We start from the raw sequence: 17,261 nt of genomic DNA, 5'->3' as shown, positions 1-17,261 counted from the left end.
TGTGTTGTCTTTGACTAGATGAACTTTCTTTTTTTCCCTTGCTACTTTTTTCCTTGCAAATATTTGTAAACTACCTTGCTATTTGTTCTGTATAATCACTCCTTTGTATTTCCTATGTTTACTCACCCTAGTCACTCCTTAGATCTCATTTTATGTATCCTATATTATTTCCGGTAGTGAGCTTGTTCCCTCTAATGTAATACGAATATCTTGCTCTGGGGAATGTTTTCAATCTAATAATTGACGTATGCAGATAATAGTGATTACCTACTTCTCAATAGAGAGTAGCTATCGATAGATAAAGACGTTCCTCTGGAGGACCAATATAATCAAATTTATAGATACAAGATTGCACAATATAACCGTAATAATACAATAGTACACAAACTCAAAACATAATCTTACATCTATTTGCTCGCCGGTGACGCCATCGTGTCAAGCTTTCCAGAATTTGCTATCATCCATTTCTTTAACTTTGGGCCCTTCAACCGCACTATCAGCCTACCTTCTTCGACTCCAGGTGTTGGGCTTGCCCGGGCCGGAGGTGGCGGTGGTGCGGGCGGTGCATAATGCTGTGGTTGCGACACCGTTGTATTGTGTCGCGTTCGTCTGCTCGAGTGAGATATATGTGCTTCCGACCGTTCATCATCTAACGATACTGGCTGTGGTTGTGGTTTCGGTCGTTCTATGGCACCTGGAAGGACAGACGATATAATTGGAGTCCTAAAGGTCCGCATTGGCTCCCGCAAATCTGGAAGCACTATGCCTCCTCGTCGACCGACCGTTCGGCCTTGCCTTCTCTTCCATCTATTCTCACGTTCACTATCTTTGTCGGCCTTGCCCAACTCGGCATCTGATAACTCGTATAAGACTGGAGTAAAGTCGCGTAACAGGTGCATGGGCCGAATCAGCTCAGTAACCGACGGACACATTTCACGCCGAATTTCGTCCTCTTCAACAGGCCGGCCATCAAATGGATGCCCAACCAGCAAAAGAGACTTTGTAAACAACTGCGTCTGCTCTCTGATCGAATGTGCAATCGCGGTTATGAATTCATTTGGCAGACTGAGTTCCTGACATAGCTTCAAAGCAAATTCTTCCGGACTATTCTGAGGATCGTTTATGTCCCATTCAAATTGGTCGACAAGATTGTGCTGTCCAACAGTGATGTCAAGCTTAATAATGACTCGCATATCGTCATCTTTGTAAGCTGTGTAAGGTAGTGAGGGGTCGACTGTCTTTGCGATATTGGGGTCAAAAACATGCGGGTGAAAATCGTTAAGTTGCTCCGAGATAGCTCTTGCTATTTGTGGAGCATGGTGCAGTGGGAATGTGTAGTCTTCGCAAAGATTTTCGGCGAATACGTCCAACGGTACTGTTCGCTCATGAATATTCCAGGTGAAGGTATCGCGTAACTTCTCTTTATCAAACTCCAGGTCTAAACGAACAGGTGCAAGATGCTCGCCAGCTTCGGATTGTCTTTTCATGTCTTCTCGAGTTCTACATGACAGTTAGCTCCTTACCTCGACGAAGTACAAACGACACGTACATTCTCAGTTCGCGAGACACTCTGCCTAGTCGCTGCCGATCCCTTGGCCCAATAATGCCAGGCTTGAAGTTTGTAACGCCGTTGCCAAAGCCGGAATATCCCTGGCCAAAGACCGCGCCGGGATTTGTCTGACGGAGTAGCCGCAGTCCCTCGTAGTATTCGATCTCTTGCCTCTTTTGGCGCAGAAAGGAAATGTGGCGGTCTGTGTGGTCTTTGAAGGCGGCTGCCTGGAGTGAATCGCGTGCGACGTACTGCTCGTAGTTAAGTTGCTCTGTGGATTTGCGCTTCTTCGGAATGGAAGAGGAGTCGTCCACGGCGGGTGTTTGTGCGTGCGCGGCGGCAGAAGGTAATGAGGATGAAGAAGTGTCAAGATTGGTGCCCGGTGGGGCCGCCATCTTGAGGGGAACCGGCTGAGGGACGAGCACACGGGAGTTGTATTTGTGAGCAGTAATAATGAAGGACGATGACGATTCTAACGGATGCGCCGTGGGGCAGAAGCGAGCTCGGAGCGCAAGCGATGAGATTGCTTCTCGATCTTCGTAGGTCGGGCGACTTCAGCGTAAACTAACTAATAATGTGAGACTAACTCATTCCGTCGAACTTGACCGCCGCACCACCATTAACCCTCAACTTAGGGCTATTTTGTCAATTCGATCACCTCCAATGACCCCGAAATGATACTCGAATTAGCAGATCTTCTCGTAAACTAAAAACACCAGATCCAACTCCTCATCCTCAAGCACAGAACTTGAAATGTCTGATTCTGAAGAAGGTATGCATAGAGAAAGCTATAAACTGCTCAATTTGCTAACATTCAACTCACGTGCACAGTTGACTACAGCTTGGCTAACCCCGACACTCTTACAAAATACAAGCTTGCGGGCGAGATCTCAGCCAAGGTACTCGACAAAGTCAAAGCCGCCTGTGTCGATGGCGCTAATGTGATGGAAGTCAGCATTCTTGGCGACAAGCTGATCGAGGAAGAGACCGCAAAGGTTTACAAGGGCAAGAAGGGCATCGCTAAGGGTCCGCATCAATTTTGGTCTATCTGGTCAATATCAGTAGATCTGCTCAGTTTTTCAAGTGTGCTGACGCTTCATGAATAGGCATCGCTTTTCCCACAGCTGTATCTCCCAACCACATCGCGACGCATCTGTCTCCTCTCCCAACCGAGCCGGAGGCCGAATTGACGCTCAAGGATGGTGACGTGGTGAAAATTAGTCTCGGTGCCCACATTGACGGCTTCGCTGGTATTTTGGCCGAGACGATTGTTGTCGGTAGTGCTGCTGAGATCACTGGTCCTATCGCCGATGCTATCAACGCAGCCTGGTATGCTTCCGAGGCCGCCATTAGACTCGTCAAGCCTGGTAACAAAAATTGGGACGTCTCCGATGCTGTCTTGTCTATCGCGGAGTCGTACGGCACTAAGCCTTTAGAAGATATGTTATCGCACCAGCAAACCAGAAATGTCATTGACGGCACTAAGCGTATTATCTTGAATCCTAGCGAGGGCAAGAAGAAAGGTGTCGACACTGTCACAATCGAGGAGGGAGAAGTTTACGGCATTGACATTCTTATTACGACCGGAGAGGGCAAGGTATGTCCTCTTTACAAATGGTCTACTTCAGACTGCCTCAAGGTCTTGCTAACATGACTATGCTTCAGGTCAAGAAATCCGAATCCAGAACTACAATCTATAAAAAGACAGACAATACTTACAGCTTGAAGCTCAAGGCTTCCCGAACCATTTACTCTGATATTCAGAAGAGGTTCGGTCCCTTCCCATTCACGACTCGAGCATTGGAGGATGAGAAGAAGGCTCGTATGGGTATTCAGGAGTGCACTCAGCACGCTCTTTTGATACCATATGACGTTTACGAAGACAAGAAGGGTATGGAGATAATAGTTTAACCGGATTCTATGCTCGATATTAACTCATATGCATAGGCGAGATTGTCGTTCAGTTCTTCACGACAATTGCTGTCACCAAGAACGGCATCATCAAGATTGCGGGCCCTGCCGCCCCTGATTTGTCCAAATTTAAGACCGAGAAGAAGATCACAGACGAGAACTTGCTAAAGGTTATTGCTTCATCGCTTAAGCCCAGCTCAAAGAAGAAGAATAAGAAGAAAACAAAGGCGACTACTAACGGAGGTGAAGAGTCTGCTGCTCTTGAAGATGCTGAGTGAAGAAGCATGATTATTTTTGTCTATTAGTATTTTTCATCTTAAAAGTTGAATCGCCAATGTAGTAATATATATAATGCGCCTCAGAAATTATTATCGATCATAACGTATGGAGTAATCAAGTTCAGATTGCAGTAATAATTGTTATACTGGAATTGATATCATTGAGACAAGTCCCAGCACACACCAAACTCAATGACGTATGCGGAGTATACATGCAACTGCGTGTGATCAGATTCAGCGCCGCACATCGCTCCGATGAGCTTTCGAGCTGGTACAGCTGAATTTGTCGAATCGCACCCGCCTGTGTCCGTCACCATTTTGACTCCAACTTCCGTCTTTTACTACCTGACTTTTCTACTTCTAATGGCGAAGCGGAAACTGTCATCTAATGAGGATGATACTCAGGGAATAGGGCCGTCTAGAAAACAGCAGTACCTTCGGCATAGCGACTACTTCTCCAAGCTGAGCGACGAAGCACTACTACTCATCTTCTCGTATTTATCCAGCGGAGACCTTGCTGCATGTGCCAGCGTTTCCAAAATATGGAACACACTTGCAAGCGATCCCTTGGTATGCTTCATTGTTTTTGCCAACTGTGGCTACGGAGCGGATATACTAATAGCGTTGTGTAGGTTTGGAAGCGGCTTTTCTACTCTCAATTTGTGGAACCACGATTGCCGAAGAGGTTCTGGCTTCGACGCCATGCTGAAGATCAATTTTTTCACCGTTCGCGCGAGCATGAACCGGACAATGAATGGAAATCTCTCTACAGGTTGCGGTATAACTGGCACAAAGGCCGTTGTTCTATTGGAACAATCGATGTATCATCTTTGCCATCTGATAAGCGGGACGCGAATCTTGGAGAGGGGTTGGAGCAGAATATGATTGTCAGATTTCGAGGAAGGTCAATATTTACTGTTGATAATGACTTTGGCCTACGGGCATGGGATGCTATAGGCGGCCTCATTGCCACAGTCGCGATGCCGCGGACCCATTTGGACGAAGATGGTCGTGAGGTATCCTACGGCGCTCCGTCTGCACTGTATATTCACACGCAAGAAAATATTGCTGGCAGCGGACAGGCAGAGCTTACAATAATTATTGGATTTACGTGTGGTGGATTTGCTCTGTATACAGCCAGAGATGACAAGTACCGAAATTTTGACCTCCGATATACGCATTCGCCAGTTAGCCATCAAGATCCAGTCACCGCTATAGTGTATGAGTACCCTTTTCTGGTGACACTTTCGCGCGACCAGAGAGTGAATATATACCGGTTTCAAAGGACTGATGATCAAAATGAAAACAAATTTCTTGCGGATGCGACTTTAGTTAGTTCGTTGAAATCACAGACTATCCACGGTCCGACGTCTCTATCGATGCGCAAGGCAGCTCAGAACGAGCGTGTATTTGCGACCATTGCCTACTCCCACCCATTTCTGTCATCAGGCTGGACCGTGGCGATACAAGAAATTGAATTAGATCCCGAACGCGGACTAGTGAATCTTCGTGCAGCCAGCTCGCTCCCAAAGGAGTCTCCAATAATCGGGTCTCCTCGGTCGTTTAGATCAAGAAAAGTTCATTCGCCGGCGCTGTTTGAGCTTGACTTTGGGTTCAACGAGAGTTTGTCGCCGCCTACGTCGCTTTCATATTCACATCCGTTTTTGCTATCTTCGCATACCGATAACACACTCATTTCGTATCTTGTCAAGAGTACGAATTTAGAGTTGACTATTAGCGAAGGAAAGCGGCTATGGGGCCATACCTCAGGAATCGCTCAAGTTGAAGTGAAAGATCGTGGTAAGGCAGTCAGCATTTCTAGCAACGGAAGTGAGATAAGGGTATGGGACTTGGAGTCATATCCTCTGGGTAGAGATAACTCCGTTGAGAGTGTGAAATTACGGATTGCAGATAATTTGTCCCCGATGGCACAAGAGGTGGACGGTGTTAGGTTGGGCAAGTTTTTTGGGTTTGATGATGAGAAGGTGGTCGTTGAGCAAGAGAAAAGACAAGGACGGACTATTATGTTGTACGATTTCACGTGAGGATAGAGATACTACACACGTCGTTATTTAATGCACGTCATGTTGCGAATCGTCACCACCCACTCTGCCGCGTCTATTACGACCGCTTCAATGACGACGGCTTGCCGCGGTGTATACGATGCGAATGTACACACATATTCTAACGTAAACGATTATGTGGCCGAGAGATAATGGCGGACAAAGTCGCAATATTGTACGCATTCAGTCGCACAGGATTGTGTCGATATTACAAATATCTCTGTTCTAATATATTTACAGTAGTTGATAGATATTAAATGATTCATGATGTAAACTTACAAAACACCTATAGGCCTCGAGGACCACGGCCCATCTGACAACGTCCAAGACTCGACCACCTTGTCATCCGGTGTTAGTGACACAGCCGTAGCCAATTTGCGCTTCTTTTCGTATTCGTATTGCGCAATTTTCTCCGCTTTCTTGTCTATGTTCTCAATCGTCCTACTTAGTTCATCTGCATCCTTTCTTCGTTTCGTTTTTTTGACACTTCCATTCGCAGCATTGTTATTCAAGATCCCAACCTGGTTGGCGTAGGTATCAACTAATTTATGAATCGGATCATTCCGCCCGCTTGACATATGCTTTTTGGCAAGTTTGAGGAAATCAAGCAATGTAGGGGTCGGAGGACTTAGCCGTAAGCACAACTTCACGAAACTCATGTAAGAAATTAAAAACCCCCCAATATTTTTTTCCCTGGCGTCAGCAGTGGTGGTTGGCACGGAGGATGCGTGTGAAAGGATATGCCTAATCCAATTCCGGGCATGAGATAATGCCGGATCTTCACTCTTGTCTCTGCCGAGATATATAATGGATGATTCATCCGACGTCGATGGCTGTAGCACCGGAAAATAGTACTGTTCTTTGGCCTTGTAGGATTTCACAACTTCTTCCAGACATCGCTTGAGTAATGCGTCCGTTACTGCTGGTGCTATGTACTGAAGGAGTGGCGAGAATAGTTTCAAGCTTCTTAGTGACGTGACATTTTCGCGGATCCCATGCGAAAAGATCATATCGACACCGGCGGTGTTAAACGCTTCAAGATCTTGCTCGGACAGTTGGGCCAGGAGTTTAAGAATGCGCCAGTATGCTCGTCCATTGGCAGATGAGTCATTCCATTTGTACTTAGCTTCTTCGAAATCCGGTCGAGTGACCTCAAGTGTGGGATCATCATCCGCGTCGTCACTGTCGTCATCGGATTCGTCTGTGCCAAACATATTGATCCAGTTCTCGATGCACTCAACAACTCTCGCAGGCGCAGATTTCTGGGCATCTCCCAACCTTTCTAATTCCGGCTTCCAATATCTATACCTCAGCCACTCCACCGCCTGCGTTGCTGCATGACGAAGGACATCTAATCTCGGCAAACTTTCGTGTGTGCAAGCATGTCGTAACTCCACAAACATTGTCGGCATGCCAATTTTGAGAGCCAGTGCATGTAGTGGCATTGCGAATTGTGTAGTCTGATGCGGATCAAGGAAGCCATTCACGAACCGAATGATGGAAGAGGAATACGCGAGTCGAATTGCAATTGTATTTTCTTCAGCCGCTGAGGTAGAATCGAGTAATATTGAGGAGATTAAAATTGCCGTGCATTCTATTCCGTATGGAACGTGTCCTCGTGTTGTATAAGCTTTCACCTGAAAGAATCAGCTGCCAATAATTAATAATTAAACGCAAAAGGCCTGACCAGCGATATAGCTTTCATCCTTTCATCAGGAGAGTCGAAAAACCAGGTGTATAATTGCTGAAGTTCCGCCAAATCGCGGTATGGTACCGACCTGGGATGTTTGGACATCTTGAGACCGACACTCGATATGGTAGCTGTGTATGCCGCTGTTTATTTTCCATTACTTTTGTAACATCTAAATTTTGAAGCAGGTCGTAAAATACAACTTGGGAGTTGAGTGCACGGGCAGCGCCGGATGACACCCAAGGTAACTATTTTGACTTTCAGATGGGATCGTCGCTAGTTAGTCAACAACGCATTATCATCACCATCGTCCCCATCCTCGCCTGCTTAACTGCTGGACTGCAATTGTTGTCACTGGCTAGTCATATCCACCACTTACAATAGCAGATCATTCGACCAATATCATGTCTACAGCGGAAGTCGGATCCCATGAAATGCCGTGCCCATTAGCCACCATCGCTCCTTCAGAGTGCGACGCGCTCGAGGAAGACAACAAGTCGACCTCGTCTGAAGGCGATCCACACGGCTTTGAGGTCATCGTTGACCCGCGGCACCGCATCGCGCGGCGCAGGCGGGCGTCCATGGCAAATAAGAACGCGAGCACGCTGCTCTCAGGGATGAAGTCCCAAGGCGGGTGTCTACTGCATACATTGCTAGATGCGCAGCGCACAAGACGAAAGTCACAGGACTTGTATGGTAGTACTGTGGGTATCGGCGAAGAAGACGATGGAGGGTATGTGTCCGCTGTGGACGATCTAGATCACCACCCGGAAAGCGGACTACAGAGACGTCTGACCCGGAGTATGTCCCCACCTCCGGAGATGTTTGCAAAAATGAACAATACCAAGACTACCAGCAATCGCGTGTCAATTAAGGAACTACCACCCAGTACGGGATATTCGCGGTTATTGACCAAGAAGCAATTAGCGGAGATGGCGTTTAGTGTTCGCGATTTGAGCAAGTATCTAGGCACGCTGAAGATTAAGATGCGCGTGCGAAAAATCCTTGTCATCACCAAGATCTGGGATAAGGCAACTATCGTTCACACCAATAAGCTTGTGGACTGGCTTTTGTTGAATTATACAGTCTACGTACAAGACGTGCTGAAAGAGGACGAGTTATTCGATGAGAAGCAGCTACTGTCGAGGCACGAGTCTCGGCATGAGCGACTGAAATATTGGAATTTTGATCTTTGTGAAGAGCACCCACAAATGTTTGATCTGGTCATCACGGTATGCATGAAAATTTTAATCGAATACTATCACTAATCTGTCTGCAGCTTGGAGGCGATGGTACTGTGCTATATACTAGCCGACTATTCCAGCGCATTGTTCCGCCAGTTCTGAGTTTTAATCTCGGAAGTTTAGGATTCTTGACAAAATTTGACTTCATGAACCACCAGAAAATAATACGCAACCTGATTGACGAGGGTGTCATTGTGTCTCTGCGCATGCGGTTCGAATGTACCATCATGAAGACAACCGAGGGAGCTGAGGACAAGACCAAATCTATGCTCAGGAATCTTGGCGATGAGATCCTAGACACTGTTGAATCCGACGTCACGCACGAACCAGGGAGAACGTATAGTATTCTCAACGAGGTGGTGGTGGATCGGGGTCCCAAAGGCACATTGTGCACGGCCGAGCTGTACGTTGATGACGAACATTTGACAACCGTCGAGGCAGATGGTGTTGTGATCGCTACGCCTACTGGATCCACTGCGTATTCCCTTTCGGCAGGTGGATCGTTGGTGCATCCTGATATCCAAGGAATGTTGGTATCCCCCATCTGCGCACATTCTCTATCGTTCAGGCCGCTGATCGTCCCCGACAACGCCGTCCTTCGGGTCGGTGTTCCATACGGAGCACGATCAACAGTGTGGTGCAGTTTCGACGGAAAAGATAGGATCGAACTAAATCAGGGTGACTACGTCACGATTAGCGCATCAAGATTTCCGTTCCCGATGATTCAGACCAAGCGATTAGGTAGTGACTGGTTTGATAGTTTGCGGTCAACACTGAACTGGAATCAGCGGCAACAGCAGAAGGGGTATACTAATGCATGAAGAATAGCCATGAAAAATATCTACCAGTTAAAATATGAATTTGCTTGACTGCGTATTGTTTTCTGTTCGACTGCGCCTGCCTAAATATTGCGCCTATTAAGAGCGTATGATGATTGATGAAGAACATCTTTTGATAGTGATGGTAAATCTATGTGTATTTAGATTTTGTCACATAACTCAGGTGCGAACACCAGAGAGATTATTAATTACAATTAGCAATATAAGCCGAGTATATCACCAAAATCCATATAACCTACTGACATTGCTACGCATTCTTCATCGTAAATAAGATAAACAGTGTTCTATAAGTGTCATGTCACCATTCTCCGGATCTCGTTTTGCCCAAAATTAGAAATACATGATGCAATGTAACCGTAAAAACCATGATAGACCAATCTAGCTGATCTGTTTGACTTTGCATTCCCAACCGGCAGATCCTTGGTCGAGAAGGGGAAGCGAAGCACCAAGACACCAGCCAAGTTCGTTACCTTTCAGCTTCTTGGCGATCTTGACTTCGCGGTCAAGAGGTATGTCGTATCCGCTGTGAAGCATGGCAACCATGAAGTTGAGGTCGAGACACCATTCGGGTCTATCTTCGAGCTCTTCAAGTGCACCAGAGATGGCGGCGAATCCGTCCCAACCGGGCTGACCCTTGCAGACTTTACTGGTCAGGTCGCGGAGCTCGGTGAGAGAAAAACTGTGTGGCATTCCGAGAGGATATGTTCGGTCATAGAAGTAAGAGAAGATGTAAATATCCTCACGAGCAAACGTTCGGGACAGCGAAGGCTGGTGGACGCCATTGAAACTGCACGGCGGTGAAGGGCACTCAGCTTCCTTCTGGAGGATCTGCTCAGTCAAGAAACGGCACTGAGTGGCGGATGGCTCGCTTGGACCAGTCATGTTGAGGACAACCTTAGTGCCTTCACTAAGTTCGACCTCGATTTCTCGGCGCATGTTGGGGGGCAAGCATGGATTTACGAGGTTCGTCGGCACCTTCTTTGACTTAGCCATGGCGTTCTTGAGAACTGCAGCGTGGACTTTCTTGCGAGCCTCCATGAGACCATAGCCAAGATGGGAGTGCTGGTAAAGAGTAAAGTGACGGCCACCAAAGTTGAGATCGTATTTGTGGTCACCAGCGGTCATCTGTTCAGGAATTCCCGCACTAGAAATAGGGAAAGTAGGCTCGAAAACAATTTGAGTCGAACCGCCGCCCAGGTCGAAAATAGCCGCAGTAGGAAGATCCTCCTTGCTACCGATATTGCCAAGTAAAAAGTTGGTGGTGATCCAAGCATACACACCCTCTTCACTGCCGTCCATAATTGAGACACCATCACCGGGCACGACAGCAAAAGGATAAGCTGTCTCCAGGTGACTTCTAACAGCGGCCAGAATTTTCTCGCTCGCGGCCGGTCCGAGAATACGCAGGCCAGCTGTGGCCTTAACCGCGATTGGAGTGCACGCCTTCATGTCGTCCGGAACTTCCTTCATAGCGACCGCGAGCAATGAATCCAAGCTTTCAGCAGCAGCCTTCGGGTCCTCAGGATAGCTCGAAAGACCAGGCTTTGTCATCTCAAAAACTTCGCGAACGAGTTCGGGCGAGCTCTGACAGTTACTGAATTCGTAGACATGGATACGCGAACCGGTCGAGCCGGCATCAACCATAAGAGCATACTGTGTCACCGGTTTCTTGCCATCGTGCGATGTCGTGCATGTGCCAGGGGCTACCGTATCTGTGACAGCACTTGAACCAGACTTGAGATTGGATAACGAATGGTCTATTACTTTATTAGAGATAGTCGCTTAGAGGAAGTAAAAAGTTTTACCTCCAACAAATTTTGCAACGGAGTTTGACGGGTTGAAAAATATTATCAATCCGACCAAAACAAGGACACAGACTATGAGAGTCTTGCCCAGACGGCTCTTAGCCGCCTCGATAACCGATATCGGTTGAGGTTGGTGTCTGACTGGTGGCGGGGATGATTTATCGAAGTTGAATGACGCGTTATTGTCTGAGTCGGAGGAATTGGATCTGAAAGATAGGAAGGCGAAGAGTGTGGGCCGACGCCTAATGCCATCGGCGTCGGTAGCAGAAGTCGGAAAAGACATGGCCGAAGACCGCGCAGCTGGCGACAACTTGACTATGCGCTTATTATATGGGAAACAGAACTAAACAACGACGGAGAGCTCGCAGTATAGAAATATTATTGTGTTCGAGCTATGGTTGGTTTTTAGTTTCGAGGGAGGCTCACTGGATTTTGGTCGTAGGGCTGCGCAGGCAACTCTTTTGTGCAGCCACCAGTGTGATGTGAATGCTGATCGCGGGATGCACTTTACATACTTTAAACGGCAGGTCCCAGTGCATATTTTTTGGACTTAAACTGTATCTGTGCAGCCGTCACCGCCACAACTGCTGCCGCACGTCACCGCCACAGCTATTGTGCTCACCGCGCCACATGGAATCGGGGACCTGAATTTTACCTTTCATTTCACAATGTCAGCTCTTGCTGAGAAGTCATCTTCAAATCGTTGCCTACAATGATTCTCGAGGCAGGTTTGGAAGTGCGTATAGGCGTGATCAGCACACCTGGTATCCTGAAAGTTGCTGCAGTATGTGATTTGGACCAGCTCTGGCAATAAAGCATACAGCAATATGCTTCAGAAAAGGTCATATCTACGAGGTAAAAGTAGTAGTCATAAATCTATTGGTCCTAGATCTACCAATCCAACTATACGGGAAATTAATCCGTCCAAGTCACTAGCCATTTGGAAGCTATGGAAGTGCTAGCAATAGCATAACTTCATCGCACAGTGCCTTCAATGCAATAAACTCATTCTTTTTGGTCTTGACAACCTCTCTCGCCTCGAGACTATTGCAAATCGCGAACAGTTCCGAATCCTGGATATTCGGCGCACAGTAAAGCAGTAAACCGAGTGCCGTCAATAATCTGCTCAAGGTCTGCGCTGACTCAGCTTCTCTGCCAATTCCTTCGATCATGGCCACCAGCAACTCGACATTGATAGAATCAAGAACGTCTTCGGCGGCTTCTGCCCGACGACGTTGTCCGTACGCAGTAATATTAAACGCTAATGACGAAGCTGCCAATCTAACATTCGAATGCGCATCAAGCAACGAACTCGTGGCCAACTGCGAGAGTTCAGGCCCCAGCTCTTCACATAGATGTGGGACAAATAAATGAGATGTAAACAAGTTGCATAGAAGCTGTAGCGTAACAAGGCGACCCTGATACGGTTTCTCATCGTCACTCGCAAAGTTTATAACACTTCGAAGAGTCTTGAAATCTATACAAAAACAGTTAGAACAATTCTCAATCATTTTGTATGGGATAACCACCTGACTCTTCTGCAAACCATGAACAGACTCTACCATCGATAGCCGCAACGCGGAATATGTCGATGATTGGGAATAGATCTTCGCTTGGTGCACCTCCCTGAATCTGCTCCCGTACGAACGCCGCCCATAAATTCAGGTCAGGTAGCGCAGACTCACGTGCTCCATGCGCTTCGCGCTCTGTTATAAACTTGACAACTCGTAACAAAATCTGATCTTTAATGCCAGCTGTCGCTAGCTTAGCCAAAACCTTGTCGAGAGGAGGGATGCGCGTATACGTAATAGGTTGACTGGATGTCCCCAGAATGTTCGGCAGTGATAATTTCCTATGGGGATGCGGTGGATATGCGATTTGGATCAATATATTGATGTTACTCTCCAGTGTCGGCGGAGACGCGCCTTTCCAGTCATCAAGCTTCTCACCGTCGATAAATGTGTGGAATGTCGGCGTTGCTGTGATTTGCCATCGCTGCGAAATATCGTAAGCTTGGTTTATGTCGACTTTGACAAAGGTGCATTTGCCACTGTATTTCTCCGCCAGTTCATCGTATTTGGGATATGCTATCCGGCATGGGCCACAAGTGGACGAGGTGAAAAAAACTGACACACAGTGATTCGTCTTAATCAGATCCTCTAGCTGACTGGCTGATGTAGTGTACAAGACGTGCTGACGAGATTGTGTAGCGGCGGTAAAAGTGGGCTGCCGAACGGGAGCGGGAATGGCGGGTGCTGTCGTGATCGGGCGCAGCGACTGTTCAATCATAGGCTTCATCATTTGTCCAAAGGGAGTCTGCAAAACCTCTTGCGGCAGTCCAGTAATGTGTGCGGGGATATCCTTGCCCACCAAAAATTGACACAAATCTTGAGTGAAATTATTGCAGTTATTCATGAATAAGTCGTAATTCTCAGGACGATAAATGTCCTTCAACGAATCGATGTACTCCAATACTACATCTTCAGGAAGAGAACTCTCGCCCATATCGACTACCTCAAGTGGCTGACCATGATGAGTTCCTCCCGGGATTGACGTTTGTACTCCTGCACCGTAGTAATACTCAACCCCATTATATACAACGCTCGTGTGCCACACTCCGTCTATTTGCTTGCCAATAAATTGCATCGACATCTATGGCACGCATTAGTCCTAGCCAAGTCACGTCTGGAATTAATAAAAAATACGTACTTGTCGAGCAAGGCCTTTCGATAAGTCGTAAATGTACAGCTTCACCGGGAATCCGGTCATTTTGCTATTTGCACCCAGAGATATATATTCTTATAATCAAAAACAGTCTATAGAGCACTTCCAATGAAAAGGCGTGAAAGCCATGTATTGTATTTCACGAGGGAAAGCCGCTGACGTTGCTCGCTGATGCGCTGACTTGCTTCCAAGCGCATCTATGGCGATGACGGGGTTGCAGCCGTGCGCTATTCCCACATGTCCACATACAAATTTAAGGGTTTGGAACCTAGCGCCACCACGGGTGCGGCGCAAGTCCTCCGGTTTCTCAATCTTTGACAAATCCCGCTACACTTGCTTGATAAAAAACATCGGACAGAGTTATCCACAATCCTGTAATGATAACATCCTAGGATATGAAACTTTACAACGCTAAACTAAACATTATATATTCAACTATTTTATTTAGCAATACGTCTACTAGACCTCTATTCCCAATTCCAAAAACTTCGCTGTGCGCATGAATTTTGGCACTGAATCCGACGCCATGAGTCTGAACACCTGCCTTCTAACGTCATCCAACAACTTCACTATTTCGGCCAACTTGGTTACCGCCGTGGAGATTGACTCGGTGGGCTGTGATCCGGGTATAGTTATTGTGTCTAATTCCTCTGCAGTCATACGCTCGCGAACGCGCTGCCGCAATAAGTGATCGATGTTAACCTCCGATGCCGATCCTGGCGCAAGGAATGCATGATAGACTACCCACGCTTCAGACAAGCAGACGTTGACTTTCTCTAGTATCGGAAACTGGTTTTTCTCCAACTCATGAAACTGCGCTAGCAGCTTCTCGCTCTCCAAGTAGAACGTCAGATTTTCATCACAAAAATTCTCGGCCAGATGTTCTCGGAAGAGCAGTCGAAGCGCAGGATCCTCAAGAATATGTTCCAGTCGCGAGTGTTTATCTCTTGCTGCGGAAGGAGACTGACGGTACGGAGTACTGCCGGGACTGTGGGGCCGGTTAGGGCCATGCTTATGGATGAGTCCGGAGCCCGTTGTAGGCCAACCAGCCAAATTCTTGCCTTTTTCCGACATGTAGTAATATGCGTTCTTCTCCATCACAAATTCTGCTCCAGATGACATCGATCGAGCATCAGCTGGAGTGATGAGGTCACACTGCAGAAACGCCGTCAAAATCATCTGCGCTTCGTGGACATATATTATCGACGTACAATCCATTAGCCACAATTTGGCCGCCATGCCTGAGAAGCAGTTATGGTATTCTTTTAGATGTATACGTTTTGAATCATGCACATGCACACCGGCTGATGACTCGAGATACATATCAGAGACAGAGGAGACATCAGTATCACTCGACTCTCTCTTGAGGACCGACGGCAGTGCGTCGTGATGAGTCGCGGACGTTCCGCCGTGAGCCGGATATGGGCTGGGGCCCAACGCGACAGTTGTAGTTGAGTTCGATGGACCTCCAAATGGCGCACCAGAATGGCCAAGAGACTGCGATGGCATATGGTGCGAGTGCGCGCGGTGTAATGGCGTCGTATTTGGCCTACGTCCCGCAAATCGTTGGAATATGATCTCTATGACGGTTTCCGAACTACTGATCTGATCTGTGACCGGGTTCCTCTCCAAATTCACAAGCTTCATGCTATTGTGCTGCGACTTCAACAGATCTACCACATTCGGGGACGCCACACCATGACGCTGGCTAAATGCATCGACGATTGCAATGCCTTTAGGTGTCAGCTGAAAGAGCATTTCATGCTTGAACTTGCTTTTCTCAGGATCATTGGCGCATCTAATAAGACGAGCGTTCAGAAACAGCTGCATTAGTTCAGCGCAGCTGCGTACGTCAATTTGGTAAGTTGTAATTGTAGTGGAAGTGATACGCCGACCAGTGAGATCGATAGTCTTGTTTTGCTGCTGCAGCTTAAGCTCAGCAAGATTTCTCGCAGCCTCCAACGAACTAAAAGAGAAGTCGTATCTTGCATGGAACAGGCCGATAGTATGGGGCTGGAGAGGTAACGACGAAATTAGAGTCGCGAATACTGCAGTGAACTCGTCGTAAAATGGACGTCCGTCTTCTGTGCAACGCAATAGTCGAGCGGCCTGAAGCAGCATCTTAGACGGGATGACGATGTATTCTATGAGTGACGTGGCGATGATGATTAGTGCTATGTCTGAAGGTAGGCTGAAGGCTGCGGCCACTATAGTGGCTATGGTGATCGCTCTTTGTAGTGTTCTGCGATCGTCGTCCTCGCCTAATGCTGGGATTATTGTGATAAACACTTGCAGACGAGTGAATGATAGAGACAGGTTGATTGTGGTGTTCAAAGTAATGGTATTATGATGACGATGATGATGATGATGATGATGACGCCGCCGCCGCCGCTGCTATGATATTCTGGCGCCACCAGAAATAGCCGAGTCAGAGTCTTTGTCCACGAAAGGCAGGGCCATGTAGTTATTAATTTTGGCTGCCAGCGGATGCAGAGCGATTTGAAGTCTGTGCGGTAGCTACCGGTGGATGCCGCATACACTGCATACGTCTCGTAAATCGTCGAATCAGGACTGCGTGTCGTAAGGCGCTCGCTCGTGCGCAACCGATTTGACTTAATGTATGTGATGAGGAGTGTCAATTATTGCTTATTGTGAGCCTGATATTGCGTTGAATTGAGGCGTTGCTTAAGTTTGTTTGTGCGCTTGTTGTGGTCACCCGTCTGCTGTGTGAGAATGCAAGGAGTCAGCGGTGAACGGGACGACATGCTGCGTTAGAGTTGACAAGGCCACTAATATACTTCTATACAATAGCCGGCGGGGTAAACAGGGCAAAGGCACGCTTTGTCTGTCGGAAGTCATGAGCAACCGTGGGGCCCCACGCGAATGCGGCTGCTATCGGGGTCCCTTGTTCCGGCGCCCCAATCACTCACTAATGGGCCAAATACAAGATTGTTAGTGAGCCGCGTGGACCGCGCTGCCCGTGCGCGCCACGAGGGGGGCCACGCGAGAATAAGCTTTCCTCTAAAATTAACTCTCAGGGATAATCCTTCAGGTACAGCCAAATATGCCTCAAATCCAATGCGCACTCATCATATTAACGGCGATTGCGATTCCAGCGGCGCGCCCTCTTAGTCTGGCTTGCCGCCGGTCCGAGACAA

At 47.5% G+C, this 17,261-nt stretch overlaps 8 protein-coding genes across 8 annotated transcripts; 3 read left to right on the top strand and 5 right to left on the bottom strand.

The window, feature by feature from the left end:
- Nucleotides 1–159: 159 nt before the first annotated feature.
- Nucleotides 160–2,107, bottom strand: V1513DRAFT_410036 (uncharacterized protein). Its single transcript, XM_066895698.1, has 2 exons — nucleotides 1,550–2,107; nucleotides 160–1,500 (listed from the first exon to the last, which is right to left on the bottom strand). Exons 1-2 carry the CDS (start codon nucleotides 1,942–1,944, stop codon nucleotides 408–410), a joined length of 1,488 nt encoding a protein of 495 aa, XP_066755599.1. The 5' UTR covers nucleotides 1,945–2,107; the 3' UTR covers nucleotides 160–407.
- Nucleotides 2,108–2,248: 141 nt separating this feature from the next.
- On the top strand, nucleotides 2,249–3,836 carry V1513DRAFT_410034 (peptidase M24, structural domain-containing protein). The gene is made up of 5 exons (XM_066895697.1): nucleotides 2,249–2,321; nucleotides 2,381–2,575; nucleotides 2,656–3,146; nucleotides 3,215–3,440; nucleotides 3,497–3,836. The coding sequence occupies exons 1-5, from the start codon at nucleotides 2,303–2,305 to the stop codon at nucleotides 3,736–3,738; spliced, it is 1,173 nt and encodes a 390-aa protein (XP_066755598.1). The 5' UTR covers nucleotides 2,249–2,302; the 3' UTR covers nucleotides 3,739–3,836.
- Nucleotides 3,837–3,995: 159 nt separating this feature from the next.
- Nucleotides 3,996–6,084, top strand: V1513DRAFT_438241 (uncharacterized protein). The gene is made up of 2 exons (XM_066897040.1): nucleotides 3,996–4,308; nucleotides 4,371–6,084. The coding sequence occupies exons 1-2, from the start codon at nucleotides 4,102–4,104 to the stop codon at nucleotides 5,781–5,783; spliced, it is 1,620 nt and encodes a 539-aa protein (XP_066755597.1). The 5' UTR covers nucleotides 3,996–4,101; the 3' UTR covers nucleotides 5,784–6,084.
- Nucleotides 5,930–7,710, bottom strand: V1513DRAFT_217035 (Las1-like-domain-containing protein). Its single transcript, XM_066894375.1, has 2 exons — nucleotides 7,489–7,710; nucleotides 5,930–7,438 (listed from the first exon to the last, which is right to left on the bottom strand). The coding sequence occupies exons 1-2, from the start codon at nucleotides 7,594–7,596 to the stop codon at nucleotides 6,077–6,079; spliced, it is 1,470 nt and encodes a 489-aa protein (XP_066755596.1). The 5' UTR covers nucleotides 7,597–7,710; the 3' UTR covers nucleotides 5,930–6,076.
- Nucleotides 7,711–7,743: 33 nt separating this feature from the next.
- On the top strand, nucleotides 7,744–9,815 carry V1513DRAFT_438238 (ATP-NAD kinase-like domain-containing protein). Its single transcript, XM_066897039.1, has 2 exons — nucleotides 7,744–8,723; nucleotides 8,771–9,815. Exons 1-2 carry the CDS (start codon nucleotides 7,896–7,898, stop codon nucleotides 9,554–9,556), a joined length of 1,614 nt encoding a protein of 537 aa, XP_066755595.1. The 5' UTR covers nucleotides 7,744–7,895; the 3' UTR covers nucleotides 9,557–9,815.
- On the bottom strand, nucleotides 9,574–11,845 carry V1513DRAFT_395071 (nucleoside phosphatase family-domain-containing protein). Its single transcript, XM_066895353.1, has 2 exons — nucleotides 11,380–11,845; nucleotides 9,574–11,331 (listed from the first exon to the last, which is right to left on the bottom strand). The coding sequence occupies exons 1-2, from the start codon at nucleotides 11,660–11,662 to the stop codon at nucleotides 9,953–9,955; spliced, it is 1,662 nt and encodes a 553-aa protein (XP_066755594.1). The 5' UTR covers nucleotides 11,663–11,845; the 3' UTR covers nucleotides 9,574–9,952.
- Nucleotides 11,846–12,241: 396 nt separating this feature from the next.
- Nucleotides 12,242–14,293, bottom strand: V1513DRAFT_438233 (PPPDE putative peptidase domain-containing protein). The gene is made up of 3 exons (XM_066897038.1): nucleotides 14,089–14,293; nucleotides 12,909–14,031; nucleotides 12,242–12,856 (listed from the first exon to the last, which is right to left on the bottom strand). Exons 1-3 carry the CDS (start codon nucleotides 14,146–14,148, stop codon nucleotides 12,327–12,329), a joined length of 1,713 nt encoding a protein of 570 aa, XP_066755593.1. The 5' UTR covers nucleotides 14,149–14,293; the 3' UTR covers nucleotides 12,242–12,326.
- Nucleotides 14,294–14,444: 151 nt separating this feature from the next.
- V1513DRAFT_438231 (regulator of G protein signaling domain-containing protein) lies at nucleotides 14,445–16,478 on the bottom strand. The gene has a single exon (XM_066897037.1). The coding sequence runs from the start codon at nucleotides 16,222–16,224 to the stop codon at nucleotides 14,563–14,565; it is 1,662 nt and encodes a 553-aa protein (XP_066755592.1). The 5' UTR covers nucleotides 16,225–16,478; the 3' UTR covers nucleotides 14,445–14,562.
- Between the last annotated feature and the right edge of the window lie 783 nt (nucleotides 16,479–17,261).

The sequence above is a fragment of the Lipomyces chichibuensis genome, assembly GCF_038497645.1.
Source record: "Lipomyces chichibuensis strain CBS 12929 unplaced genomic scaffold V1513scaffold_4, whole genome shotgun sequence".
Taxonomy (NCBI): domain Eukaryota; kingdom Fungi; phylum Ascomycota; class Lipomycetes; order Lipomycetales; family Lipomycetaceae; genus Lipomyces; species Lipomyces chichibuensis.
This window is presented reverse-complemented; position numbering and strand designations above follow the sequence as displayed.

Coding starts and splice junctions, on each gene's coding strand:
- V1513DRAFT_410036 (XM_066895698.1), bottom strand. CDS start 1,944: ATGGCGGCCCCACCGGGCACCAATCTTGACACTTCTTCATCCTCATTA. Junction 1,501..1,549: donor GTGTCTCGCGAACTGAGAAT/GTACGTGTCGTT, acceptor ACTGTCATGTAG/AACTCGAGAAGACATGAAAA.
- V1513DRAFT_217035 (XM_066894375.1), bottom strand. CDS start 7,596: ATGTCCAAACATCCCAGGTCGGTACCATACCGCGATTTGGCGGAACTT. Junction 7,439..7,488: donor GGATGAAAGCTATATCGCTG/GTCAGGCCTTTT, acceptor TGATTCTTTCAG/GTGAAAGCTTATACAACACG.
- V1513DRAFT_410034 (XM_066895697.1), top strand. Junction 2,576..2,655: donor CAAGAAGGGCATCGCTAAGG/GTCCGCATCAAT, acceptor CTTCATGAATAG/GCATCGCTTTTCCCACAGCT. Junction 3,147..3,214: donor TTACGACCGGAGAGGGCAAG/GTATGTCCTCTT, acceptor ACTATGCTTCAG/GTCAAGAAATCCGAATCCAG.
- V1513DRAFT_438231 (XM_066897037.1), bottom strand. CDS start 16,224: ATGCTGCTTCAGGCCGCTCGACTATTGCGTTGCACAGAAGACGGACGT.
- V1513DRAFT_438233 (XM_066897038.1), bottom strand. CDS start 14,148: ATGACCGGATTCCCGGTGAAGCTGTACATTTACGACTTATCGAAAGGC. Junction 14,032..14,088: donor CGAAAGGCCTTGCTCGACAA/GTACGTATTTTT, acceptor TGCGTGCCATAG/ATGTCGATGCAATTTATTGG. Junction 12,857..12,908: donor ATGGTTTGCAGAAGAGTCAG/GTGGTTATCCCA, acceptor GTTTTTGTATAG/ATTTCAAGACTCTTCGAAGT.
- V1513DRAFT_438241 (XM_066897040.1), top strand. CDS start 4,102: ATGGCGAAGCGGAAACTGTCATCTAATGAGGATGATACTCAGGGAATA. Junction 4,309..4,370: donor CACTTGCAAGCGATCCCTTG/GTATGCTTCATT, acceptor AGCGTTGTGTAG/GTTTGGAAGCGGCTTTTCTA.
- V1513DRAFT_438238 (XM_066897039.1), top strand. CDS start 7,896: ATGTCTACAGCGGAAGTCGGATCCCATGAAATGCCGTGCCCATTAGCC. Junction 8,724..8,770: donor TGTTTGATCTGGTCATCACG/GTATGCATGAAA, acceptor ATCTGTCTGCAG/CTTGGAGGCGATGGTACTGT.
- V1513DRAFT_395071 (XM_066895353.1), bottom strand. CDS start 11,662: ATGTCTTTTCCGACTTCTGCTACCGACGCCGATGGCATTAGGCGTCGG. Junction 11,332..11,379: donor CGTTGCAAAATTTGTTGGAG/GTAAAACTTTTT, acceptor ATAAAGTAATAG/ACCATTCGTTATCCAATCTC.